The sequence below is a fragment of the Bombina bombina genome, chromosome 4 (assembly GCF_027579735.1).
Source record: "Bombina bombina isolate aBomBom1 chromosome 4, aBomBom1.pri, whole genome shotgun sequence".
NCBI classification, from domain to species: Eukaryota; Metazoa; Chordata; class Amphibia; order Anura; family Bombinatoridae; genus Bombina; species Bombina bombina.
Window position 1 is genome coordinate 822519036 of NC_069502.1, and position 27838 is coordinate 822546873.

General features: G+C 39.5%; 1 protein-coding gene across 1 annotated transcript in view; it reads right to left on the bottom strand.

Annotated features, from left to right (window-relative positions):
• Positions 1 to 617: 617 nt before the first annotated feature.
• The window catches only part of LOC128657125 (gastrula zinc finger protein XlCGF26.1-like), a 155453-nt gene continuing 128232 nt past the window's right edge, over positions 618 to 27838 (bottom strand). The window contains exon 9 of the mRNA XM_053711372.1: positions 618 to 2300. Coding sequence (XP_053567347.1) covers positions 1189 to 2300 — 1112 coding nt within the window. The 3' untranslated portion in view covers positions 618 to 1188. The remainder of the gene's footprint in view (positions 2301 to 27838) is intronic.

Here is a 27838-nt window from a genome sequence, read left to right on the forward strand (position 1 = left end):
CCCGAATTTAAGAAGTTAATGCGAGCAATGCACCTTTTTATTACATTTAACCTTCTAATTATGTAATGTTAGACCTAAAGCAAAGAAAAAAAAAATTGAGAAATTTTAAAAACATAACACAATTTTATTTTTTTCTGCAGCTAATTTGCAATGCAATATATTATAAAACTTTTAAAACTGCTTTACTCTCCAGTTAAAGGGACACTGTACCCAAAAATTTTCTTTCGTGATTCACATTGAGCATGAAATTTTAAGCAACTTTCTAATTTACTCCTATTATCAAATTTTCTTCATTCTCTTGGTATCTTTATTTGAAATGCAAGAATGTTAAGTTTAGATGCCGGCCCACTTTTGGTGAACAACCTGGGTTGTCCTTGCTGATTGGTGGATAAATTCATCCACCAATAAAAGTGCTGTCCAGAGTACTGAAACAAAAAAAAAGCTGAGATGCCTTCTTTTTCAAATAATGATAGCAAGAGAACGAAGAAAAATTGATAATAGGAGTAAATTAGAAAGTTGCTTAAAATTGCATACTCTTTCTGAATTACAAAAGAAAAAATTTGGGTACAGTGTCCCTTTAATCAACACATTGCAATATAGTTGGTGCATTAGTGCATCTGCCTAATTTAAAATCGAATTTCATTTAAAAAAAAATCTCATCGCAGAAAGTGAAAAAAAGTTCTGCCTCTGGGCAAGGCCCTAAGTGTGAGGAGGGAGGGGCAAGGATTAAAAATAATTTTATTGTTTTAGTAAAATAAAACTATTTCTATTATTATTAATGTAATAATTTTCCTCCTACCAATAAAGTACAGTTGAAAAGTTTATCAAATGTGAATGATTAACCAATTTAACTGGAGATAATTCACCTCCAAATAATTTATTTCATTTCAATGATCTATCTATGCATATCTAATGATATATAACCAATTTAGTAATAGCCTGGTATAACTATAAAAAAATAATCTGAAAACTTATTCTAAAAATGAAAACAATGATTTAAATCGGTCTTACAGACTAGTGATTTAAATCATAACATTAAATCAAATCTACCCTGGTGTCACCTCAAACGCTTGAGGTGCAGAAGGGACCTCAAACAGCTCCAAAACTGCACGCCCTAGGGGGTCACATGCAGTCATCATCAGCACTTGGTATTGTGTGGGTGACAACTACCATATTATTCATCTGCACTTAGGAGGTTAAACTTTGATTTCTTTTAACATGAGTTTTCTGATGCCTAATAAAATTTGATTTCTGAGTAAAACATTTCCCACAGTCAGAACACGAAAATGCTTTTTCTCCTGTATGCATTTTCTGATGCATAAGAAGAGTTGATTTCCGAGTAAAATATTTCCCACAGTCAGAACATGAAAATCCCTTTACCCCTGTATGAATTTTCTGATGTGTAATAAGATTTGATTTCAGAGTAAAACATTTCCCACAGTAAGGACATGAAAATGCTTTCTCCCCTGTATGAATTTTCTGATGCATAAGAAGAGTTGATTTCCGAGTAAAACATTTTCCACAGTCAGAACACGAAAATGCTTTTTCTCCTGTATGAGTTTTCTCATGGCTAAGAAGATGTGATTTCCGAGTAAAACATTTCCCACATTCGGAACATGAAAATGCTTTCTCCCCTGTATGAATTTTCTGATGCATAATAAGAGTTGATTTCAGAGTAAAACATTTCCCACAGTCAGAACATAAAAATGCTTTCTCCCCTGTATGAATTTTCTGATGCATAATAAGAGTTGATTTCAGAGTAAAACATTTCCCACAGTCAGAACATGAAAATGCTTTCTCCCCTGTATGAATTTTCTGATGCCTAATAAGATATGATTTCAGGATAAAACATTTTCCACAGTCAGAACATGGAAATCCTTTTTCCCCTGTATGAATTTTTTGATGCATAAGAAGAGTTGATATCTGAGTAAAACATTTCCCACAGTCAGAACATGAAAATCCTTTCACCCCTGTATGAATTTTCTGATGACGAATAAGATTTGATTTCTGAGTAAAGCATTTCCCACATTCAGAACATGAAAATTCTTTTTCTCCTGTATGATTTTTCTGATGAGCAACAAGACTTCTTTTATGGTTGAAACATTTCCCACATATAGGACAGGAAAATGGCTTTTCTCCTGTATGAATCTTTAGATGTTTAAAAAGATGTGATTTCTTAAGAAAACATTTCCCACTTTCATAACATACATTTTCCACATGGCTTCTTTGATTTTGAAGAAGATGTAAAGAAGCATCTGCACTCTGATCATGACTAGGATTATTGCAGTTTGTGAATTCACCTGTCAATAAGAAACACAATGGGAGTAATGTTATTAATTACATAATTATTTTATCATCAAACTGTTCTGATTTAGTCAGTCTCCTACACTTGTAGTAGACACTGTGACAACTAGACATTTTGCATGCTAAGGCTTAAGGGCAGTTTACTGGACATTAGGCACTATTTCTAAGAATTCACACTTAGTCAAAGACTGAACTAACTTTAATATAATGCTGTTGTTTATCTACCTAATATATCTATTCCTTTTAAAATTGTGTCCACAGAAACATTTAGTAATATAAAGATTAGTTTATGGGCTAAAATAATTGTAACTACTGCTTTTGTGCTTGTAGTTAAAACAAGGATAACTCTAGAACAACAAAACAAAGAAAATGGCCCCAGGTGGTGTAGTATATCTAAGCAATATATAAAATCTTCATCAGAAAGAAGAATCTCACTTACGTGTCAACTACACCTTCTGGGATAATCAGCAGCTCCCCAGCCAGCTGTATTACTCAGGCAATTATTATTATCAGGTATTTGTAGAGCGCCAACAGGTTCCGCAGCGCTATGAAGATAGGTGGTATATAAAAAACAATACCGGGAAGAGAGTTGCACTGTTGTAGTCAGCTCTTATGAAGGTGAACTACAAACAGCTGGGCTCATAGGCTAAGGTGCTATGGGGTTTAAGGGGATAGCAGTGGAGTTAAGGAAGGTTAGTGTAGGTTGTACGCGTCCCTGAATAGTAGACTCCTCAGGGAGCCCTTAAAGCTTTTAAAACGAGAGGAGAGTCTTGTGGAGTGAGTCAGAGAGTTCCATAAGATGGGAGCCAGTCTGGAGAAATCTTGTAAATGGGAATGTGAGGAGGTAACAAGAGAGGAGAGTAGATCATGAATGGTGCGAAGGGGATGGGAGGGAAAGTATCAGGAGACAAGATCTGAGATGTAAGGGGGAGCAATGCAGTTGAGGGCTTTGTGTGTCATATTGAGAATTTTGTGTTTAATCCTGGAGGCAAGAGGAAGCCAGTGAAGGACATGGCAGAGAGGTGCAGCAGATGAAGAGTGACGTGTAAGGAAGATGAGCCTGGCAGAGGCATTCATTATGCATTGTAAAGGAGCTAGGCGGCAGCTAGGGAGACCAGAGAGGATGGAGTTGCAATAGTTGAGGTAGGAAAGAATGAGAGTGGATTCAAATCTTAGGTGTGTCTTGTGTAAGGAAATGTCTAATTTAAGCAATGTTTTTAAGGTGGGAGCAGCAGGCTTTAGCCAAGGACTGAATGTGAGGAGTGAAATAAAGATCTGCATCAAGTGTGACCCCAAGACATTGGGCATGTGAGGTTAGGGTAATGGAGTTATCAACAGTTAGAGACATGGGGGTGTGGAGATTTTGGAAGAAGGGTGGAAGATAAGGAACTCAGTTTTGGAGACATTTAGCTTGAGGTAGTGAGAGGACATCCAAGATGAGATATGAGAGAGACAGTTAGTGACACGGGTTAGCAAGGAAGGAGATTTTTCTGGTTCAGAGGTGTAGATTTGGGTATCACCGGCATACAAATGATAATGAAAGCCATGAGACTTTATTAAGGAACCTAATGAGGACGTGTAGATTGAGAAGAGAAGGGGACTGAGGACAGAGCCTTGTGGTAACCCAAACAGAAAGAGGTAACGGGGCAGAGGATGCCCCAGAGAAGGCTACACTAAAGGTACGGTTAGACAGATAGGAAGAGAACCAAGAGAGAGCTGTGTCGCAGATGCCGAAGGATTGGAGGGTATGGAGCAAAAGAGGGTGGTCAACAGTATCAAAGGCTGAAGACAGATCAAGGAGGATAAGTAGAGAGAAGTGGCCTTTGGATTTTGCTGTAAGTAGTTCATTGGAAACCTTAACAATTGCTGTCTCTGTTGAGTGAAGGGGGTGAAATCCAGATTGCAGTGGGTTAAGAAGGGAGTTTAATGTTATTGAGGATAGGTGTGACTAATGCATGTTTAAGAGATGTGGGAACTATACCAGTGCTGAGGGAGAGGTTAAAGATGTGTGTGAGTATAGAGGTAAGGGTAGAAGAGAGGGAGGGGAGTAGTTGTGAGGGGATGAGGTTGAGGGGACAGGTAATGAGGTGAGAGGATAGTAAAAGGGCAGAAACTTCTTCCTCTGTAACAGGGGCAAAAGAGCTAAATTTATGGCTATGTGGGTTTTGGATGATTGTGAGCTTTTGAGGGGGTGATGGACCGGTAGTATGTTGAGAGCTGATTTAATTTCTGATGGAGTCTATTTTGTTGTTCAAGTAACTGGCAGTCAGGGTGTAAGGAATAAGACTGAGACGAGAAGTGCAAAAATAATCACACCTTTATTAATAACAAAAAATAATAAAAAGTTCACAAGTCAAATAACATGCCAAGAGTCAAAACCAGAGCTGGTAGTCAGACGAGCCGAGTCAGGAGCCAAAGCAAGTAGTCAGACGAGCTAGAATCAGGAACAAGGAAAACAGCAGAGTCAGGAACAAGCCTGGGATCAGGAACCAGGAAGGACGTCAGACAGCCAGGTAATACACAGAAACTCTCACAAACAGGTCTAGGAAAACGCAAAGGCAAAGCATACTGAACAGAGGCCCTTTAAATAATAAGTGATGATATCACAATTCTGAGACTGCATCCTGTCTCACACGAATGATGTACACCAGTCTGGTCATAAAAGGAAGTACAGGAAATGAGCAGCATCTCCCACAATGTACAAGAGTCAGCAAGAGAGGTGAGTAAAATGGCTGCCAGCAGCACATGGCAAACAAAACAGGGAAAAAACCCTGACACTGGCAAAATATTGAGCTGAGAGAAAAAAGTTATGGTGGGAAGTGGGGTTGGGCGTAGAAGAGTATTGAATGTGGAGAACAGAAGTTTTGGGTTTGAAGAAAGCGTAGAGAAGTTATGTTGCTTATAAAGATTAAGGGCAGAATAATAAGAGTTCAAGATGAACTTATAGTGAAGAAAGTGAGCAGAACTCCGAGATTTCCTCCAGTGTCGGTCAGCAGTACGGGAACATCTGCGTAGGTACTGTGTCAGAGGAATATGCTAGGGCTAATGATGAGTGTATGGTTTCCGAGCTATGGTAGCTGGGGCCAGATTATCAAGGACCAATGTAAGGGTGGAGTTTAAGTGGCAGATAGATTCATCAGGACAGGAAAAGGAGCGGATGGAAGAGAGAATTGGTTCGAGAGAGCTAGCAAGCTGTTGATGATCTAATGACTTGATACTTCTGTGAAGTTTAGTGTGAGGGGTAGAAGGAGGGAGAGTTGTAGGGAGGGAGGTGATGTTACAATTGAGGAGGTGGTGGTCAGAAAGAGGAAAAGGTGAGTTTGTGAAGTTTGAGATAGTGCATCGATAGCAGAAAAACAAATCAAGGGAGTGACCATCTTTGTGAGTGGGAGAGTCAGTCCATTGTGACAGGCCTAAAGAGGAAGTAAGTTGCAGAAGTTGTTTTGCATAGGAGGCAGTGGGATTATCAACAGGGAGGTTGAAGTCAACGAGAAATCATGGCAGGGCTGTTAGGGGTTAATGTGAACCTGACTAGCGCCATCTTGTTTTTGGGCGCCATCTTGTTCCTCGCAGCCACCTTGTGATGATTAGCATCCATTTTGTAATGATTAGACTTTATTATATGGGTTCATTCTGTAGTGAGAAATATATGCTTGCTATTCTATTTTCCTTAGCCGGTTAGCCTTGTAGAAAGTCCCTGGCCACACGCCCAGAAGAATGTTCTATCAATAAGATGGTCCAGCGACCTTGGTGTCTCTGCAGATGCATGGTTTATTATGACTATAGAATATTGTTTATGAGCTAGTGAATTCCCAGAATCACACTGTGTGTAACTCTGTATAACTGTGTAAAATGACGCGGTCCTAACGTGTCATCCCCTTAACCCTGTATGCTGTTACTAAAGTCTATAAGATAGGCTTGCACTGTTCAATAAACATGATTGGCTTTAGATCATATTGCTGCGTGGTCTGAGTCATTCTAAGGGATCCTTATCAGATAATCTACATCTGCTTCAGGTGGTACAGCGGCCCAGAGGCTTCGGCCTGACCTGACAACCCCCCTTGGGAATGACACCTAACAATTTTGGTGTCAGTTTGTTGGATTCGCAGCGGGTGAGTATGAGTGCTTTTACCATGCTTTCCCTCTGTGAATCTGAACCTAAATTTAGTCTGGTAATAGGTGTTGGGTAATATATGATAAAGGCTTAAGGGGTTCCTGCGGTTGAGGCGCAGGTTTGTGGAGGTTAAAGTCCTGCCGACAGTTGTGATAACCCCTCCAGACAGGTTAATAGTCCTGTGCTGGTTTACAACAGGTATTGTGAGTCCTGTCTGTGATAAGCGCGCAAGAGATAAATGCAACTTGACGGCAGGCTTTTAAGATAAGTCCCCTGTGCAAGTTGGTAGTGAGTAAGCCTCACGTGTGTTAAAGTTTTCCATATTCATTCCCATAATAGAGTTTTGTTACCCACCTGAAACTCATGTTGAAATCTGATGCTTGCTTTGCTTATTTGTTGGTTACTGCTATAAAATTGTGCTGTGCTTAGAAAATATTAAGTGGCTATGCATGTTATTATTGTTGCTATTATTGTGTCGAGGAATGGGATCTGCTTATAGATAATAATGCACAGAGAAGATTACATGTATAATGTCTACAAAAGGGTTAATAGTTTCTGCTAAAGACAGAAACATTTCAAAACACTGTCAGTGAAGCACTGCTGTGTGGTAAATAGAGAAATCTCTGTGTTAAAAAAATGTAGCAGGCAAAGAAGGGGGGCCACCACTGAGCGGGCACATAGATCAGAAAACAAAAAACAAAAAAAAAACTGTTACAGCAGCTCCGTTTGTAAAACTTTTTGTTTGCTTGCAGTAATGAAAAGGAAATTTTGTATATTGAGATGCATAATGTGTGATGGTCTGTCGGTTCTCACTGTGGTATACGTGTAACAGATTTACTCTAAACCAAAAACAGAATGTATTATTTGAAATTTTTTATCCCAATCTATGCAGAAAATGGCCATTCTGCGTGGATTCTGGCTAAAATTAATTTTTAAATTTGGTGAAAAGTTAATCCTGTGGTATTTTTATATGTCTTTGGTACGCTATGAAATAGATGTTTTTCTGAGAAAGGAAAAAATGGAGTGAATCTCTGGTATGCGAGATGAGATGGGTTTGTGTGTCTGTATCGCTGTAAAAATGTTTCTTTCTGTTTCTCTGCTGGGAAATCAGACGTTGTAAGGAGGTATTTTGTAGTGTTATTTTTTTATATACCTGTATTTTAATGTCAACAGCATGTTTTAAGTATGTGTGTTATAGGTGCAGTTTTAATTTTGAGTGATTATTGTTGTAAGCAAGTTTGAAAAACTGTCCATCTGTTGCGTCATATAAATATATTGTTTTTGCAAGTGAAGTAACCCCCAAGGCAGAACATAGAGTGATCTGAGATGTCATCACAAGAAAAAATCTCATAGCAGAAACTGAAAAAAAAAAAAAAAGTTCTGTCTCTGGGGAAGTAACGGCTTTGAAAGTGCGATAGTGTGTGTGATTTTTGTCACGCTCTGGTAAATATGAGAGTGTTTCTCGTATGATTAATGGGTTAAGTATGTTGTATTTGTAAGGTCTGTGCACGGAGTTAGTGCAAAAGATGAAATATAGTTATAGGCTGTAATTGTAATTTTATCTAAGAGTTCGTGCGTTTCTGTTGCAAGTAAATTAATCTGCAGGTCATGCTACAGTACAGAGGTGGAATTTGTGTGGTAAATCATACAAGCAGCCTAAATTATGGTTGGGATATACATATGTAATTTACGTGCTAAATGGTTAGTCCTTAAAGGGACAGTCCACTGTAACATAGTGTTGATATTAATGTATTGTCCATGACTTGTTATACAAGCTGCATAGTATAAAATGTAGGAGAAGTTGCATTTGTAAGTTTGTGTATAGCTGATGTAAATTGTAATGGATTGAATCTCGGATAATCCTTATTTTATATTTGTCTGTAAAATCAGAGTTCAGTGCGTAGACAGAGCACTAGAAAATTATCATCTTATTATTTAAAGGATCAGTTCACACTGGTGAAAGGAGTTCACGAATAGCAGTTTGCAAAGCATATTTTATTGAGAGACCTTTCCTTGTATATATTCTTTTTAAATCTGCCGTTTAGATAGCAGATGTTTCTTTTGCAGTGTAACTGAATTCTCTCTGTAATGCAAACTGAAGTGATAAGTTGTCTACAATTTTAGTGTAGCGATCTGTGAGACTAGGGAAGGAAAAAAAAAACACAAGAAAAACAAACAGAGGAGTGACAATATTTAAAGGGATACAGGCAAACTGATATAACATCTGAGATTTTAAGGGAATATTTACAGAAAAGACAATGAGGTTTAATGTAAGCCTAACACTAGTATATTTAACTGTGTTAGCAGTTTCAATTAAAGATTATTTTTCATTTGGGTAAAATGTCCCTTTAACTAGCCTGCATCCCACTGTGAGTGCGTTTTTATGCTGCTTATGCTTGCTTAGGCTATTTAATGAACGTCAGTATACATTTTTTTTATTATAAGTAAGGCCCATGGATCATTGGGAATAATTTAAATGGGAAATTTTATTGTTATTCTTGAGTAGAAAGCTTATTTTTGTGTTATATGCGGTTGTTATATTTGGCTTGAGAGCTGCAGAATGGTGAATTTCAAATTATACACAGAGTTAGATCCAATAATTTTGTTGTTGTTGAAATAAGTAGCATTTATCAGGTTTTAGTGTGAATTTTATATTTTTAAGCAGTAAACAGTGTTTCTCCTTTAAGTAAAAATGAAACTTTAAGCTTGCCTTACTATCCTTGAGAAGAATGATAACACTGTGCATGTTTTGGTTTTCTTAAAAAAAAAAAAAAAGTTCTCTCTTGTGTTTGGCTTTGTCGCAGAGAGAAACATTTGTACTTTACATTTAAAGCGGCAGTACTGGTGTTCTATGTTATAAAGAATGATAACTATAAATTGCTAACAAAAAAAAACCAAGTATTTATATTATATTCTGTCACAGAATCTAACTTAAAACTGATAATTTTATTTCTGTGGCCGTCTGCTGTCAAACTGTATCTCACAGATATTACAGAACTCTTTGTCATTAAAATAACCCCCACTGAGTTCAATAAATAAATGAAATATTATTTAATGAATTAATTTAAGTGACACTTTAAAAATATATATAGTTATTTGGTTATTAACCAGTCTACAACTATAATTGCAATAAGTTTTATTGCTGCTTAACAGCTAAGCCGTGGTCTATAATAAGTGTTTACAATAAACACCCCTATATTAAGGCAATAGGGGATGGCAAACAAATGATGCACAATTTATCTGATTCTACTGAATTTACATAACTTGCTAATTTATCTGATTATAGTTTTGATCTAACAAAACTGATTTAGTTTACACTGACAAGACTGGATGAGTCAGACTGGATTCTTGAGCTTTTCACAACTTATTTGTGCCACACCTGATTTATTTAAAGGGATAGTCTTCCCCTATATTTGTTATTGTTTTAAAGATAGATAATCCCTTTATTACCCATTCCCCAGTGTTGCATAACCGACACAGTTATATCTCTATACTTGTTGCCTCGGCAGTTGCCTTGTGTCTAGGGGTCTTCTTCCAGCCCCCTGGTCACATGACTGTGACTGTTTATTGTCTATTGTCTTAAATTTAGCATTATGTTGTGCTGGATCTTGGATAACCCCCTGGGCCTGCACACAGTTTTATTTAAATAGCTTACTTGTATTTTGTCTCTTTGTGTTGAAAAGAGATTTAAACAGCCTGTGATAAGAGGCAGCCCTCAAAGGCTTACAAATTAGCATATGAGCCTACCTATGTTTAGTTTAATCTAAGCATACCAAGAGGAAAAAAAGCGATTTTGATGATAAAAGTACATTGGAAAGTTGGTTACAATTAAAAGTCCTATCTGAATAATGAAAGTTTCAGTTATACTAGTATGTCCCTTTAACTGTGGATTTGCATGGTGTTTTGCGAGTGCTGCGTTTCAGGGAATGTCAGAATATGTGTTGAATTTCAGGTTAATTGTGGTTGTTTGAAGTTTGTGTCGGCAGCTAATGTTTTGTTTTGTGAAAGAAAAGAACAATTGGTTTTCAATGTTATGTTTGTTATGTTTTTCTCTTTTGTGACTACGTGTGGAAGCGTGCTGTATGGACAGCATATTGAATAGTGAAGTGTATTTGATTTTGCTTGCTATTGAGAATTGTCTCTGCATGAGTGGAGTGCATGATTTGTAGTTTGGTTTCTTGTTATGTTGTGTTTGCGTGTCACATGGGATGTTTCAAACAAGGGTGAAGTATTGATGAGTAGTGATGAATGTCTTTATGTAATGGGGGTGATTGTTTTTAGGAGGTGAACCTAAGACGTTTTGAATCTCCTCTTACAATGTTATTGCCTAATCACCAGCTGTGCCCTAAATTTCCCTGTCTTATCCCTATGCAGGATGCACTACGTCCCTAGGATTGTCTAGAACTTTCCTTCATTGGGAATCTGGCCACGGACATCATCTACCTTGATGGCCACCCCGGTCGTAGCCTGTATACTCATACCCCACTCCTTTTTCCCTCCCTGGTGGATTCTATCTCTTCATTGTCTTTCTGTGTTTTATTTTGCTCTCATATTTCAGATGCCTAAAATGTTTTTTTTTTTATTTTTCTATTTGGTTCTTAACACTATATTTGTATTTGCAGGATGAGAGTATGCAGCTGTATCCAGAGATTAAAGAAACTAACTGAATTATTTTTGAGTTTCCATATTTAGGTAAAATCTGTACAGACAAAATTCCATAAGTGCACTCTTTAAAAGATTAAAGATTGAATGCAAGTAAACCTTTAAAGAAAGAAAAGATGAAGATAAAAGACCTTTTGTCAAGCTTGTTTTAACCACCATACTGCAGTAAAAGTTGCTGAACTATCTTTGGATCCATTCTTTGCTTTGCATGCTGGTACCAGCCCCAGAACTGGACTCTGGGTAATCCATGACTGTTTCCTCTGATGTGTGTCTTCAGGATATAAAGACTATCCTTCTCTGGACTGTGCCTGGCCGGTTAATATGGAAAACCTGTTATGCTGTTACAGGGTCAACCAATTAAATTAGGGGAGTATTGTTTTAACTCGATTCCTTATATCGCTTGTTTTGTATTCTCTTGTATTTGTTTTATTTTTATTGATCATATTAGGTATAAGAGATCATATAGTTTTGTCTGCAGAAAAGTACGCTTTATTGGTATTAGTGCACATTATAGTTTATGTGCTTAACAAAGTAACCCTTTAGATAAAGGTAACTGTGAACTTTGCAGTATTGTACCCTATTGAATGGTCCACTGAGTATAAAAATATGCTTAAGGAAAATGCTGCAATATATCATAATATTTTAGACCCTTCACCCTCTAGAACATAAGGAGGACACATCTCAGCTAGAAGTTTATATTAATTATACAGAGAAATATTTGTTTAGGGAATAGCATAATTAAAGTCCATAAAAGCAAATGTATTTTTCCCTTTTATTAATTAATTGGTATGGTATTTGCTATTTGAATTTTGTAGTTACAGAGGTTTGTTATTTAAAGGAATTATCTTCCCATAAAGATGTGTTTACCTTTAAAAGAGTTTGTAGTTTTAAATGATGTTCTGTTTGTATGCTTTCCTCATACAGGAGTGTGAGAGAATTTAGGTTGCATAAAATAATTAGGAAACTAGTAGTGTTTATATCTGATGAGATGGTTGAATAATAGGATCATGGTTGGAGAATTATAAACATTATACATAGCAGCCATGCAGAATAAAGCAACACGAGGTTCTTTTATTTTTAGAAGTTCAAAGTGACAGTGTAAAGAAATTCATTTATTTTTATTGACTGTTTTCCTTTTTTCTTTGTTGCTACAGGGCAGGCCTTAGCATACGTTTTAGCATAACCATTCAGCCCCTTGATGAAGTCTGGCAGGTTTTCACTTGCTTAGTATTCATGAAGTACCATTTAAAAGTGTATAGAGAAGTTGTAAATTATTCTCTGAGAAGTATCAATGTATTTAGTTTGTATTATATATCAACAATGTTTTGTTTGATTTTAAATGACATAGGATGAAAGTGAAGTTTTATTTGGACATACATGTGATTGTATTGCGGTGTGTACTCATCCTGTACTGTTTCTGTTTGCTTCCTAGACTCCCTGTGACTCGAGTGTCTGGTTGCCTTGGGGATCCACTGGTTGCCTTGTCTACCCCATGAACAAACCATCAGATTTCCAGCATCTCCCTGCGGAAGAACACTGGATAAGCACCCCTACTGCAAATGAACTGTTGGAGAACTGTATTATAGCAAAGTGTCTGAGCAAGGTGAAGCGCTCTAAATGGACAAAGACTGTTCTTAAAATGATCAGAGGCCACCTAGAGACAGTTGTGCTGTGGCTATGTCATGCTTTACTGTGGAGAAAGAACTGTTGGACATATTGGGGGGTGCTAGCAATGCAGGTGGAGAAATAAAAGATGCAGTGTTGTTTGGGGGTAGATGGGGGGCTGGTTGGGTCTCTGTGCAAGTAGACCGGTAGTTTTGGGGAGGCTGGAAGATAGATGGAAGGTATTGGAGAGGCTGCACCTATATGCAGTGACAATTAGCCTATAAACGTATATCACGACATTTGAATATTTTTCTCTTTAGTATCCTCACATAGATTTCTGTTACCATAATATAAGGCTTTACTAATTTTCTATGCCTGTCTATTTTTATGTTATTCTGTTAGAATAAAAGGATGGTATGTTAGGGGTTAATGTGAACCTGACTAGCGCCATCTTGTTTTTGGGCGCCATCTTGTTCCTCGCAGCCATCTTGTGATGATTAGCATCCATTTTGTAATGATTAACTTTATTATAATGGTTCATTCTGTAGTGAGAAATATATGCTTGCTATTGTATTTTCCTTAGCCGGTTAGCCTTGTAGAAAGTCCCTGGCCGCACGCCCAGAAGAATGTTCTATCAATAAGATGGTCCAGCGACCTTGGTGTCTCTGCAGATGCATGGTTTATTATGACTATAGAATATTGTTTATGAGCTAGTGAATTTCCAGAATCACACTGTGTGTAACTCTGTATAACTGTGTAAAATGACGCAGTCCTAACGTGTCATCCCCTTAACCCTGTATGCTGTTACTGAAGTCTATAAGATAGGCTTGCACTGTTCAATAAGCATGATTGGCTTTAGATCATATTGCTGCGTGGTCTGAGTCATTCTAAGGGATCCTTATCAGATAATCTACATCTGCTTCAGGTGGTACAGCGGCCCAGAGGCTTCGGCCTGACCTGACACTCCCCCCCCCCTGAGAATAACACCTAACAAGGGCTATCTGAGGAAAGGATATAAGGTAGCCAATTATATTATATCATATAGATGATGAGGAGTATTTAGCTGAAAAAGCTTAAAAACCCCAATACAGCTAAACCAAAAGGATATCAACTTGTGACAAATTTCAAAAATAACATCAAACCACCACAGTTGAGTTAACTTAAAAAAAGGCTAAGAGCATTTACATCACAGGAAAGAGGGTTAATATGCAACATAAATGGCGATTAAATACAATTGTATTAGGGCTGCAACTAACGATTATTTTCATAATTGATTAATCGGCCGATTATTTTTTCGATTAATCGACTAATCAGATAAAAAAGAATCAGTAATTGTTTCCTATATTTAAAATAGAATCCACATACTGAGTGTTATAAAGCATAATTTATGTAAGAACTTACCTGATAAATTAATTTCTTTCATATTAGCAAGAGTCCATGAGCTAGTGACGTATGGGATATACATTCCTACCAGGAGGGGCAAAGTTTCCCAAACCTTAAAATGCCTATAAATACCCCCCTCACCACACCCACAATTCAGTTTAACGAATAGCCAAGAAGTGGGGTGATAAGAAAGGAGCGAAAGCATCAAAAATAAGGAATTGGAATAATTGTGCTTTATACAAAAAAATCATAACCACCACAAAAAGGGTGGGCCTCATGGACTCTTGCTAATATGAAAGAAATGAATTTATCAGGTAAGTTCTTACATAAATTATGTTTTCTTTCATGTAATTAGCAAGAGTCCATGAGCTAGTGACGTATGGGATAGCAGATACCCCACGCAAGAGTCACTAGAGAGGGAGGGATAAAATAAAGCCAATAACGCTGAAAAAATAATCCACAACCCAAATCAAAAAGTTTTAATTTTATAATGAAAAAAACTGAAATTATAAGCAGAAGAATCAAACTGAAATGGCTGCCTGAAGTACTTTTCTACCAAAAACTGCTTCAGAAGAAGAGAAAACATCAAAATGGTAGAATTTAGTAAAAGTATGCAAAGAAGACCAAGTTGCTGCTTTGCAAATCTGATCAACAGAAGCTTCATTCTTAAAAGCCCAGGAAGTAGAACCTGACCTAGTAGAATGAGCCGTAATCCTTTGAGGCGGGGATTTACCCGACTCCACATAAGCATGATAAATCAAAGACTTTAACCAAGACGCCAAATAAATGGCAGAAGCCTTCTGACCTTTCCTATAACCAGAAAAGATAACAAATAGACTAGAAGTCTTCCTGAAATCTTTAGTTGCTTCAACATAATATTTCAAAGCTCTAACTACATCCAAAGAATGTAAAGATCTCTCCAGAGAATTCTTAGGATTAGGACACAATGAAGGGACAACAATTTCTCTACTAATGTTGCTAGAATTCACAACTTTAGGTAAAAATTTAAATGAAGTCCGCAACACCGCCTTATCCTGATGAAAAATCAGAAAAGGAGATTCACAAGAAAGAGCAGATAATTCAGAAACTCTTCTAGCAGAAGAGATGGCCAAAAGGAACAAAACTTTCCAGGAAAGTAATTTAATATCCAGAGAATACATAGGTTCAAACAGAGGAGCCTGTAAAGCCCTCAGAACCAAATTGAGACTCCAAGGAGGAGAAATTGACTTAATGACAGGCTTAATTCGAACCAAAGCCTGTACAAAACAATGAATTTTTAGGATGATTAGCAATCTTTCTGTGAAAAAGAACCGAAAGAGCAGAGATTTGTCCTTTCAAGGAACTTGCAGACAAACCCTTATCCAAACCATCTTGAAGAAATTGTAAAATTCTAGGAATTCTAAAAGAATGCCAAGAGAATTTATGTGAAGAACACAAAGAAATGTAAGTCTTCCAGACTCGGTAATAGATCTTCCTAGACACAGATTTACGAGCCTGTAAAATAGTATTAATCACTGAATCAGAGAAACCTCTATGACTAAGAATTAAGCGTTCAATCTCCATACCTTCAAATTTAATGATTTGAGATCCCGATGGAAAAATGGGCCTTGAGATAGAAGGTCTGGCCTTAACGGAAGTGGCCAAGGTTGGCAACTTGCCATCCGAACGAGATCCGCATACCAAAACCTGTGCGGCCATGCTGGAGCCACCAGCAGTACAAACGAACGCTCCATTAGGATTTTGGAAATCACTCTTGGAAGAAGAACTAGAGGCGGAAAGATATAAGCAGGTTGATAATTCCAAGGAAGTGACAACGCGTCCACCGCTTCCGCCTGAAGATCCCTGGATCTGGACAGATACCTGGGAATTTTCTTGTTTAGATGAGATGCCATCAGATCTATTTCTGGAAGCCCCCAGATTTGTACAATCTGAAGAAATACTTCTGGGTGAAGAGACCATTCGCCCGGATGTAACGTCTGGCGACTGAGATAATCCGCTTCCCAATTGTCTATACCTGGGATGTGAACCGCAGAAATTAGACAGGAGCTGGATTCTGCCCATACAAGTATCCGAGATATTTCTTTCATAGCCTGAGGACTGTGAGTCCCCCCTTGATGATTGACATATGCCACAGTTGTGACATTGTCTGTCTGAAAACAAATAAACGATTCTCTCTTCAGAAGATGCCAGAATTGAAGAGCTCTGAAAATCGTACAGAGTTCCAAAATATTGATTGGAAATCTCACCTCCTGAGATTCCCAAACCCCCTGCGCTGTCAGAGATCCCCATACAGCTCCCCAACCTAAAAGACTCACATCTGTTGAGATCACAGTCCAGGTTGAACAAACAAAAGAGGCCCCTTGAACTAAACGATGGTGATCCAACCACCAAGTCAGAGAAGAACGAACATTGGGATTTATGGATATTAATTGTGATATCTTTGTATAATCCCTGCACCATTGATTCAGCATACAAAGCTGGAGAGGTCTCATGTGAAAACGAGCAAAAGGGATTGCGTCCGATGCAGCAGTCATGAGACCTAAAATTTCCATGCATAAAGCTACCGAAGGGAAAGATTGAGACTGAAGGTTTCGACAAGCTGAAACCACTTTCAGATGACTCTTTTCTGTAAGAGACAAAGTCATGGACACTGAATCTATTTGGAAACCTAAAAAGGTTACCCTTGTCTGAGGAATCAAGGAACTCTTTGGTAAATTGATCCTCCAACCATGTCTTTGAAGAAACAACACAAGTTGATTCGTGTGAGATCCTGCAGAATGTAAAGACTGAGCAAGTACCAAGATATCGTCCATATAAGGAAATACCGCAATACCCTGCTCCCTGATTACAGAGAAAAGGGCACTGAGAACTTTCGAAAAGATCCTTGGGGCTGTAGCTAGAACAAAAGGAAGAGCAACAAACTGGTAATGCTTGTCTAGAAAAGAGAATCTCAGGAACTGATAGTGATCCGGATGAATAGGAATATGAAGATATGCATCCTGTAAGTCTATTGTGGACATATAATGCCCTTGATGAACAAAAACAGAATTTATGTTTACCTGATAAATTTCTTTCTCCAACGGTGTGTCCGGTCCACGGCGTCATCCTTACTTGTGGGATATTCTCCTCCCCAACAGGAAATGGCAAAGAGCCCAGCAAAGCTGGTCACATGATCCCTCCTAGGCTCCGCCTACCCCAGTCATTCGACCGACGTTAAGGAGGAATATTTGCATAGGAGAAACCATATGGTACCGTGGTGACTGTAGTTAAAGAAAATAAAATATCAGACCTGATTAAAAAAACCAGGGCGGGCCGTGGACCGGACACACCGTTGGAGAAAGAAATTTATCAGGTAAACATAAATTCTGTTTTCTCCAACATAGGTGTGTCCGGTCCACGGCGTCATCCTTACTTGTGGGAACCAATACCAAAGCTTTAGGACACGGATGAAGGGAGGGAGCAAATCAGGTCACCTAAATGGAAGGCACCACGGCTTGCAAAACCTTTCTCCCAAAAATAGCCTCAGAAGAAGCAAAAGTATCAAACTTGTAAAATTTGGTAAAAGTGTGCAGTGAAGACCAAGTCGCTGCCCTACATATCTGATCAACAGAAGCCTCGTTCTTGAAGGCCCATGTGGAAGCCACAGCCCTAGTGGAATGAGCTGTGATTCTTTCGGGAGGCTGCCGTCCGGCAGTCTCGTAAGCCAATCTGATGATGCTTTTAATCCAAAAAGAGAGAGAGGTAGAAGTTGCTTTTTGACCTCTCCTTTTACCTGAATAAACAACAAACAAGGAAGATGTTTGTCTAAAATCCTTTGTAGCATCTAAATAGAATTTTAGAGCGCGAACAACATCCAAATTGTGCAACAAACGTTCCTTCTTTGAAACTGGTTTTGGACACAGAGAAGGTACGATAATCTCCTGGTTAATGTTTTTGTTAGAAACAACTTTTGGAAGAAAACCAGGTTTAGTACGTAAAACCACCTTATCTGCATGGAACACCAGATAAGGAGGAGAACACTGCAGAGCAGATAATTCTGAGACTCTTCTAGCAGAAGAAATCGCAACTAAAAACAAAACTTTCCAAGATAATAACTTAATATCAACGGAATGTAAGGGTTCAAACGGAACCCCCTGAAGAACTGAAAGAACTAAATTGAGACTCCAAGGAGGAGTCAAAGGTTTGTAAACAGGCTTGATTCTAACCAGAGCCTGAACAAAGGCTTGAACATCTGGCACAGCTGCCAGCTTTTTGTGAAGTAATACCGACAAGGCAGAAATCTGTCCCTTCAGGGAACTTGCCGATAATCCTTTTTCCAATCCTTCTTGAAGGAAGGATAGAATCCTAGGAATCTTAACCTTGTCCCAAGGGAATCCTTTAGATTCACACCAACAGATATATTTTTTCCAAATATTGTGGTAAATCTTTCTAGTCACAGGCTTTCTGGCCTGAACAAGAGTATCGATCACAGAATCTGAGAACCCTCGCTTCGATAAAATCAAGCGTTCAATCTCCACGCAGTCAGCTGGAGTGAAACCAGATTCGGATGTTCGAACGGACCCTGTGTCTAAAACAGTGCCTGCCGATATTATTATATCAAAATACCCAGATAAAATGATTCCTCAAGGCTAAATATGTGTTAATAATCAATCGATTTAGCCCAGAAAAGGTCTACAGTTTAAATAAGCCCTTGTGAAGCCCTTATTTACAATCGTAATAAACATGGCTTACCGGATCCCATAGGGAAAATGACAGCTTCCAGCATTACATCGTCTTGTTAGAATGTGTCATACCTCAAGCAGTAAGAGACTGCACTCTGTTCCCCCAACTGAAGTTAATTGCTCTCAACAGTCCTGTGTGGAACAGCCATGGATTTTAGTTACGGTTGCTAAAATCATTTTCCTCATACAAACAGAATTCTTCATCTCTTTTCTGTTTCTGAGTAAATAGTACGTACCAGCACTATTTGAAAATAACAAACTCTTGATTGAATAATGAAAAACTACAGTTAAACACTAAAAAACTCTAAGCCATCTCCGTGGAGATGTTGCCTGTACAACGGCAAAGAGAATGACTGGGGTAGGCGGAGCCTAGGAGGGATCATGTGACCAGCTTTGCTGGGCTCTTTGCCATTTCCTGTTGGGGAGGAGAATATCCCACAAGTAAGGATGACGCCGTGGACCGGACACACCTATGTTGGAGAAAGGCAGAATAGTCCTTATAGTCACCATTTTGAATGTTGGTATCCTTACATAACGATTCAATATTTTTAGATCCAGAACCTGTCTGAAATAATTCTCTTTCTTTGGAACAATGAACAGATTTGAATAAAAACCCCAGGCCCGTTCCAGAACTGGAACTGGCATAATTACCCCAGCTCACTCCAGATCTGAAACACATTTCAGAAAAGCTTGAGCCTTCACTGGGTTTACTGGAATGCGTGAAAGAAAAAATCTTCTCACAGGCAGTCTTACCTTGAAACCTATTCTGTACCCTTGTGAATCAATGTTCTGAATCCAAAGACTTTGAATCGAATTGATCCAAATATCTTTTAAAAATCGTAACCTGCCCCCTACCAGCTGAGCTGGAATGAGGGCCGCACCTTCATGTGGATTTTGGAGCTGGTTTTGACTTTCTAAAAGGCTTGGATTTATTCCAGACTGGAGAAGGTTTCCAAACGGAAACTGTTCCTTTAGAGGAAGGGTCAGGCTTTTGTTCCTTATTCTGACGAAAGGAACGAAAATGATTAGCAGCCCTATATTTACCTTTAGATTTTTTATCCTGAGGTAAAAAGGCTCCATTCCCCCCCAGTAACAGTTGAAATTATTAAGTCTAACTGAGAACCAAACAATTTATTACCTTGGAAAGAAAGAGAAAGCAATGTTGACTTAGAAGTCATATCTGCATTCCAAGACTTAAGCCATAAAGCTCTTCTAGCTAAAATAGCTAAAGACATGTACCTGACATCAATTCTAATGATATCGAAAATGGCATCACACAAAGTTATTAGCATGTTGAAGGAGTTTAATAATGCTATAAACATTATGGTCTGACACTTGTTGTGCTAAAGCCTCCAACCAGAAAGTTGAAGCTGCAGCAACATTAGCCAAAGAAATAGCAGGTTTAAGAAGATTACCTGAACATAAATAAGCCTTCCTTAGAAAGGATTCAAGCTTCCTATCTAAAGAATCTTTAAACGAAGTACTATCTGCCGTAGGAATAGTAGTACATTTAGCAAGAGTAGAAATAGCCCATCAACTTTGGGGATTTTATCCCAAAACTCTAATCTGTCAGATGGCAAAGGGTACAATTTCTTAAACCTTGGAGAAGGAGTAAAAGAAGTACCCAGACTATTTCATTTCCTAGAAATTACTTCTGAAATAGCATCAGGAACTGGAAAAACTTCTGGAATAACCACAGGAGGTTTAAAAACTGCATTTAAATGCTTAGTAGTTTTAATATCAAGAGGACTAGACTCCTCCATATCTAAAGCAATCAACACTTCCTTAAGTAAAGAACGAATAAACTCCATCTTAAATAAATATGAAGATTTATCAGTGTCAATATCTGAGGTAGAATCTTCTGAATCAGATAGATCCACATCAGAAATAGATAAGTCAGAACGATGGCGGTCATTTAAAAATTCATCTGAAATATGTGAAGTTTTAAAAGACCTCTTTCGTTTAGCAGAAGGAGGAATAACAGACAGAGCCTTCCAAATAGATATAGAAACAAATTCTTTAACATTAACAGGAACATCCTGAACATTAGATGTTGAAGGAACAACAACAGGTAATGGATTATTACTAATGGAAATACTATCTGCGTTTGAAAGCTTATCATGACAAGTATCACAAACAACAGCCGGAGGGACAGTTACCAAAAGTTTACAACAAATGCACTTAGCTTTGGTAGAGCTGACATCAGGCCGCGTTTTTCCAGAAGTAGATTCTGATCCAAGGTCAGGTAGTGACATCTTGCAATATGTAAAAGAAAAAACAAAATATAAAGCAAAATTATCAAATTCCTTAAATGGCAGTTTCAGAAATGGGAAAAAAATGCAAAATGAAACAAGCTTCAAGAAAACCAGAAGCAACTGAATAGTGAGACTAAAATAGTGTCGCCAAAAAACGTCCGCAATACACATACGTCAAAAATGACGCAATTACGTAAAAACTTCCGGCGCCAACTATGACGCCGGAAATTACAAAATTTTTGCGCCAAAAGAGTCTCGCGCCAAAAATGACGCAATAAATAGAAGCATTTTCTGCACCCGCGAGCCTAACAGCCTGCAATTTTTTGAAAAAAAGTCAATTGAAAATTGAAAATTTAAGGTAAGAAAAAATAAATTTATATGCATTTTCCCAAAAAATGAAACTGACAGTCTGAATGAAGGAATACTGATTATCCTGAATCATGGCAAATATAAGTTTAAACACATATATTTAGAACTTTACATATAAAGTGCCCAACCATAGCTTTGAGTGTCATAAATAGAAATAAGACTTACTTACCCTAAGACACTCATCTACATAAAGTAGATAGCCAAACCAGTACTGAAACGAGAATCAGTAGAGGTAATGGTATATAAGAGTATATCGTCGATCTGAAAAGGGAGGTAGGAGAAGAAATCTCTACGACCGATAACAGGGAACCTATGAAATAGATCCCCTAGAGGAAGACCATGGTATTCAAATAGGCAATACTCTCTTCACATCCCTCTGACATTCACTGCACTCTGAGAGGAAAACCGGGCTTCAGCCTGCTGCGAAGCGCATATCAACGTAGAATCAAGCACAAACTTACTTCACCACCTCCATGGGAGGCAAAGTTTGTAAAACTGAATTGTGGGTGTGGTGAGGGGTGTATTTATAGGCATTTTAAGGTTTGGGAAACTTTGCCCCTCCTGGTAGGAATGTATATCCCATACGTCACTAGCTCATGGACTCTTGCTAATTACATGAAAGAAATATAAACTTCAGACTAAAACTTTACATTAACACAACTGTTTGTCCAATTTTTAAGCAGCAGAGCACAGTTTTATAATTAAACAAAACCAAAAACGGTTTGAAAAGAGGTAGAACTTCCGCCTTGGCAAGGGGCCTCTCAATAAAGTAACCCTTGACTTCATTCTAACATAAAATATCTTAAATATTTATATGCAGTGGTAAATAACCAGCTATACGGTTAGGGGAAAATATCTAGTCCACTCTAAAAATAACATATACTTATAAAGGTTAAATCTTGTACATACTATCACAATTGATTAAAAATATAAAAAAAAACAATACAAAACAAAAGAACTAAGGACTATATATATCAATAACAGGACAAAGCCTTACACATTTATTTATACAGTACATACACTGTGTGCAGAATTATTAGGCAAATGAGTATTTTGACCACATCATCCTCTTTATGCATGTTGTCTTACTCCAAGCTGTATAGGCTTGAAAGCCTAATACCAATTAAGCATATTAGGTGATGTGCATCTCTGTAATGAGAAGGGGTGTGGTCTAATGACATCAACACCCTATATCAGGTGTGCATAATTATTAGGCAACTTCCTTTCCTTTGGCAAAATGGGTCAAAAGAAGGACTTGACAGGCTCAGAAAAGTCAAAAATAGTGAGATATCTTGCAGAGGGATGCAGCACTCTTAAAATTGCAAAGCTTCTGAAGCGTGATCATCGAACAATCAAGCGTTTCATTCAAAATAGTCAACAGGGTCTCAAGAAGCGTGTGCAAAAACCAAGGCGCAAAATAACTGCCCATGAACTGAGAAAAGTCAAGCGTGCAGCTGCCAAGATGCCACTTGCCACCAGTTTGGCCATATTTCAGAGCTGCAACATCACTGGAGTGCCCAAAAGCACAAGGTGTGCAATACTCAGAGACATGGCCAAGGTAAGAAAGGCTGAAAGACGACCACCACTGAACAAGACACACAAGCTGAAACGTCAAGACTGGGCCAAGAAATATCTCAAGACTGATTTTTCTAAGGTTTTATGGACTGATGAAATGAGAGTGAGTCTTGATGGGCCAGATGGATGGGCCCGTGGCTGGATTGGTAAAGGGCAGAGAGCTCCAGTCCGACTCAGATGCCAGCAAGGTGGAGGTGGAGTACTGGTTTGGGCTGGTATCATCAAAGATGAGCTTGTGGGGCCTTTTCGGGTTGAGGATGGAGTCAAGCTCAACTCCCAGTCCTACTGCCAGTTTCTGGAAGACACCTTCTTCAAGCAGTGGTACAGGAAGAAGTCTGCATCCTTCAAGAAAAAACAGAATTTATGTTTACCTGATAAATTACTTTCTCCAACGGTGTGTCCGGTCCACGGCGTCATCCTTACTTGTGGGATATTCTCTTCCCCAACAGGAAATGGCAAAGAGCCCAGCAAAGCTGGTCACATGATCCCTCCTAGGCTCCGCCTACCCCAGTCATTCGACCGACGTTAAGGAGGAATATTTGCATAGGAGAAACCATATGATACCGTGGTGACTGTAGTTAAAGAAAATAAATTATCAGACCTGATTAAAAAACCAGGGCGGGCCGTGGACCGGACACACCGTTGGAGAAACTAATTTATCAGGTAAACATAAATTCTGTTTTCTCCAACATAGGTGTGTCCGGTCCACGGCGTCATCCTTACTTGTGGGAACCAATACCAAAGCTTTAGGACACGGATGAAGGGAGGGAGCAAATCAGGTCACCTAAATGGAAGGCACCACGGCTTGCAAAACCTTTCTCCCAAAAACAGCCTCAGAAGAAGCAAAAGTATCAAACTTGTAAAATTTGGTAAAAGTGTGCAGTGAAGACCAAGTCGCTGCCCTACATATCTGATCAACAGAAGCCTCGTTCTTGAAGGCCCATGTGGAAGCCACAGCCCTAGTGGAATGAGCTGTGATTCTTTCAGGAGGCTGCCGTCCGGCAGTCTCGTAAGCCAATCTGATGATGCTTTTAATCCAAAAAGAGAGAGAGGTAGAAGTTGCTTTTTGACCTCTCCTTTTACCAGAATAAACAACAAACAAGGAAGATGTTTGTCTAAAATCCTTTGTAGCATCTAAATAGAATTTTAGAGCGCGAACAACATCCAAATTGTGCAACAAACGTTCCTTCTTCGAAACTGGTTTCGGACACAAAGAAGGCACGACTATCTCCTGGTTAATGTTTTTGTTAGAAACAACCTTTGGAAGAAAACCAGGTTTAGTACGTAAAACCACCTTATCTGCATGGAACACCAGATAAGGAGGAGAACACTGCAGAGCAGATAATTCTGAAACTCTTCTGGCAGAAGAAATTGCAACCAAAAACAAAACTTTCCAAGATAATAACTTAATATCAACGGAATGTAAGGGTTCAAACGGAACCCCCTGAAGAACTGAAAGAACTAAGTTGAGACTCCAAGGGGGAGTCAAAGGTTTGTAAACAGGCTTAATTCTAACCAGAGCCTGAACAAAGGCTTGAACATCTGGCACAGCTGCCAGCTTTTTGTGGAGTAACACAGACAAGGCAGAAATCTGTCCCTTCAAGGAACTTGCAGATAATCCTTTCTCCAATCCTTCTTGAAGAAAGGATAGAATCTTAGGAATCTTTACCTTGTCCCAAGGGAATCCTTTAGATTCACACCAACAGATATATTTTTTCCATATTTTGTGGTAAATTTTTCTAGTTACAGGCTTTCTGGCCTGAACAAGAGTATCAATAACAGAATCTGAGAACCCTCGTTTTGATAAGATCAAGCGTTCAATCTCCAAGCAGTCAGCTGGAATGAGACCAGATTCGGATGTTCGAACGGACCTTGAACAAGAAGGTCTCGTCTCAAAGGTAGCTTCCATGGTGGAGCCGATGACATATTCACCAGATCTGCATACCAAGTCCTGCGTGGCCACGCAGGAGCTATCAAGATCACCGACGCCCTCTCCTGATGGATCCTGGCTACCAGCCTGGGGATGAGAGGAAACGGCGGGAATACATAAGCTAGTTTGAAGGTCCAAGGTGCTACTAGTGCATCTACTAGAGTCGCCTTGGGATCCCTGGATCTGGACCCGTAGCAAGGAACCTTGAAGTTCTGATGAGAGGCCATCAGATCCATGTCTGGAATGCCCCACAGTTGAGTAATTTGGGCAAAGATTTCCGGATGGAGTTCCCACTCCCCCGGATGTAATGTCTGACGACTCAGAAAATCCGCTTCCCAATTTTCCACTCCTGGGATGTGGATTGCAGACAGGTGGCAGGAGTGAGTCTCCGCCCATTGAATGATTTTGGTCACTTCTTCCATCGCCAGGGAACTCCTTGTTCCCCCCTGATGGTTGATGTACGCAACAGTCGTCATGTTGTCTGATTGAAACCGTATGAACTTGGCCTTTGCTAGCTGAGGCCAAGCCTTGAGAGCATTGAATATCGCTCTCAGTTCCAGAATATTTATCGGTAGAAGAGATTCTTCCCGAGACCAAAGACCCTGAGCTTTCAGGGATCCCCAGACCGCGCCCCAGCCCATCAGACTGGCGTCGGTCGTGACAATGACCCACTCTGGTCTGCGGAAGGTCATCCCTTGTGACAGGTTGTCCAGGGACAGCCACCAACGGAGTGAGTCTCTGGTCCTCTGATTTACTTGTATCTTCGGAGACAAGTCTGTATAGTCCCCATTCCACTGACTGAGCATGCACAGTTGTAATGGTCTTAGATGAATGCGCGCAAAAGGAACTATGTCCATTGCCGCTACCATCAAACCTATTACTTCCATGCACTGCGCTATGGAAGGAAGAGGAACGGAATGAAGTGTCCGACAAGAGTTTAGAAGTTTTGTTTTTCTGGCCTCTGTCAGAAAAATCCTCATTTCTAAGGAGTCTATTATTGTTCCCAAGAAGGGAACCCTTGTCGACGGAGATAGAGAACTCTTTTCCACGTTCACTTTCCATCCGTGAGATCTGAGAAAGGCCAGGACTATGTCCGTGTGAGCCTTTGCTTGAGGAAGGGACGACGCTTGAATCAGAATGTCGTCCAAGTAAGGTACTACTGCAATGCCCCTTGGTCTTAGCACCGCTAGAAGGGACCCTAGTACCTTTGTGAAAATCCTTGGAGCAGTGGCTAATCCGAAAGGAAGCGCCATGAACTGGTAATGCTTGTCCAGGAATGCGAACCTTAGGAACCGATGATGTTCCTTGTGGATAGGAATATGTAGATACGCATCCTTTAAATCCACCGTGGTCATGAATTGACCTTCCTGGATGGAAGGAAGAATTGTTCGAATGGTTTCCATTTTGAACGATGGAACCTTGAGAAACTTGTTTAAGATCTTGAGATCTAAGATTGGTCTGAACGTTCCCTCTTTTTTGGGAACTATGAACAGATTGGAGTAGAACCCCATCCCTTGTTCTCCTAATGGAACAGGATGAATCACTCCCATTTTTAACAGGTCTTCTACACAATGTAAGAATGCCTGTCTTTTTATGTGGTCTGAAGACAATTGAGACCTGTGGAACCTCCCCCTTGGGGGAAGCCCCTTGAATTCCAGAAGATAACCTTGGGAGACTATTTCTAGTGCCCAAGGATCCAGAACATCTCTTGCCCAAGCCTGAGCGAAGAGAGAGAGTCTGCCCCCCACCAGATCCGGTCCCGGATCGGGGGCCAACATTTCATGCTGTCTTGGTAGCAGTGGCAGGTTTCTTGGCCTGCTTTCCCTTCTCCAGGCTGGCTTGGCTTGAGAAGTATTACCCTCTTGCTTAGAGGACGTAGCACTTGGGGCTGGTCCGTTTCTACGAAAGGGACGAAAATTAGGTTTATTTTTGGCCTTGAAAGACCTATCCTGAGGAAGGGCGTGGCCCTTACCCCCAGTGATATCAGAGATAATCTCTTTCAAGTCAGGGCCAAACAGCGTTTTCCCCTTGAAAGGAATGTTAAGGAGTTTGTTCTTGGAAGACGCATCAGCTGACCAAGATTTCAACCAAAGCGCTCTGCGCGCCACAATAGCAAACCCAGAATTCTTTGCCGCTAACCTAGCCAATTGCAAAGTGGCATCTAGGGTGAAAGAATTAGCCAATTTGAGAGCACGGATTCTGTCCATAATCTCCTCATAAGGAGGAGAATCACTATCGATCGCCTTTACTAGCTCATCGAACCAGAAACACGCGGCTGTAGTGACAGGGACAATGCATGAAATTGGTTGTAGAAGGTAACCCTGCTGAACAAACATCTTTTTAAGCAAACCTTCTAATTTTTTATCCATAGGATCTTTGAAAGCACAACTATCTTCTATGGGTATAGTGGTGCGTTTGTTTAAAGTAGAAACCGCTCCCTCGACCTTGGGGACTGTCTGCCATAAGTCCTTTCTGGGGTCGACCATAGGAAACAATTTTTTAAATATGGGGGGAGGGACGAAAGGTATACCGGGCCTTTCCCATTCTTTATTTACAATGTCCGCCACCCGCTTGGGTATAGGAAAAGCTTCTGGGAGCCCCGGGACCTCTAGGAACTTGTCCATTTTACATAGTTTCTCTGGGATGATCAAATTCTCACAATCATCCAGAGTGGATAATACCTCCTTAAGCAGAGCGCGGAGATGTTCCAACTTAAATTTAAATGTAATCACATCGGGTTCAGCTTGTTGAGAAATTTTCCCTGAATCTGAAATTTCTCCCTCAGACAAAACCTCCCTGGCCCCCTCAGACTGGTGTAGGGGCATTTCAGAACCATTATCATCAGCGTCCTCATGCTCTTCAGTATCTAAAACAGAGCAGTCGCGCTTACGCTGATAAGTGGGCATTTTGGCTAAAATGT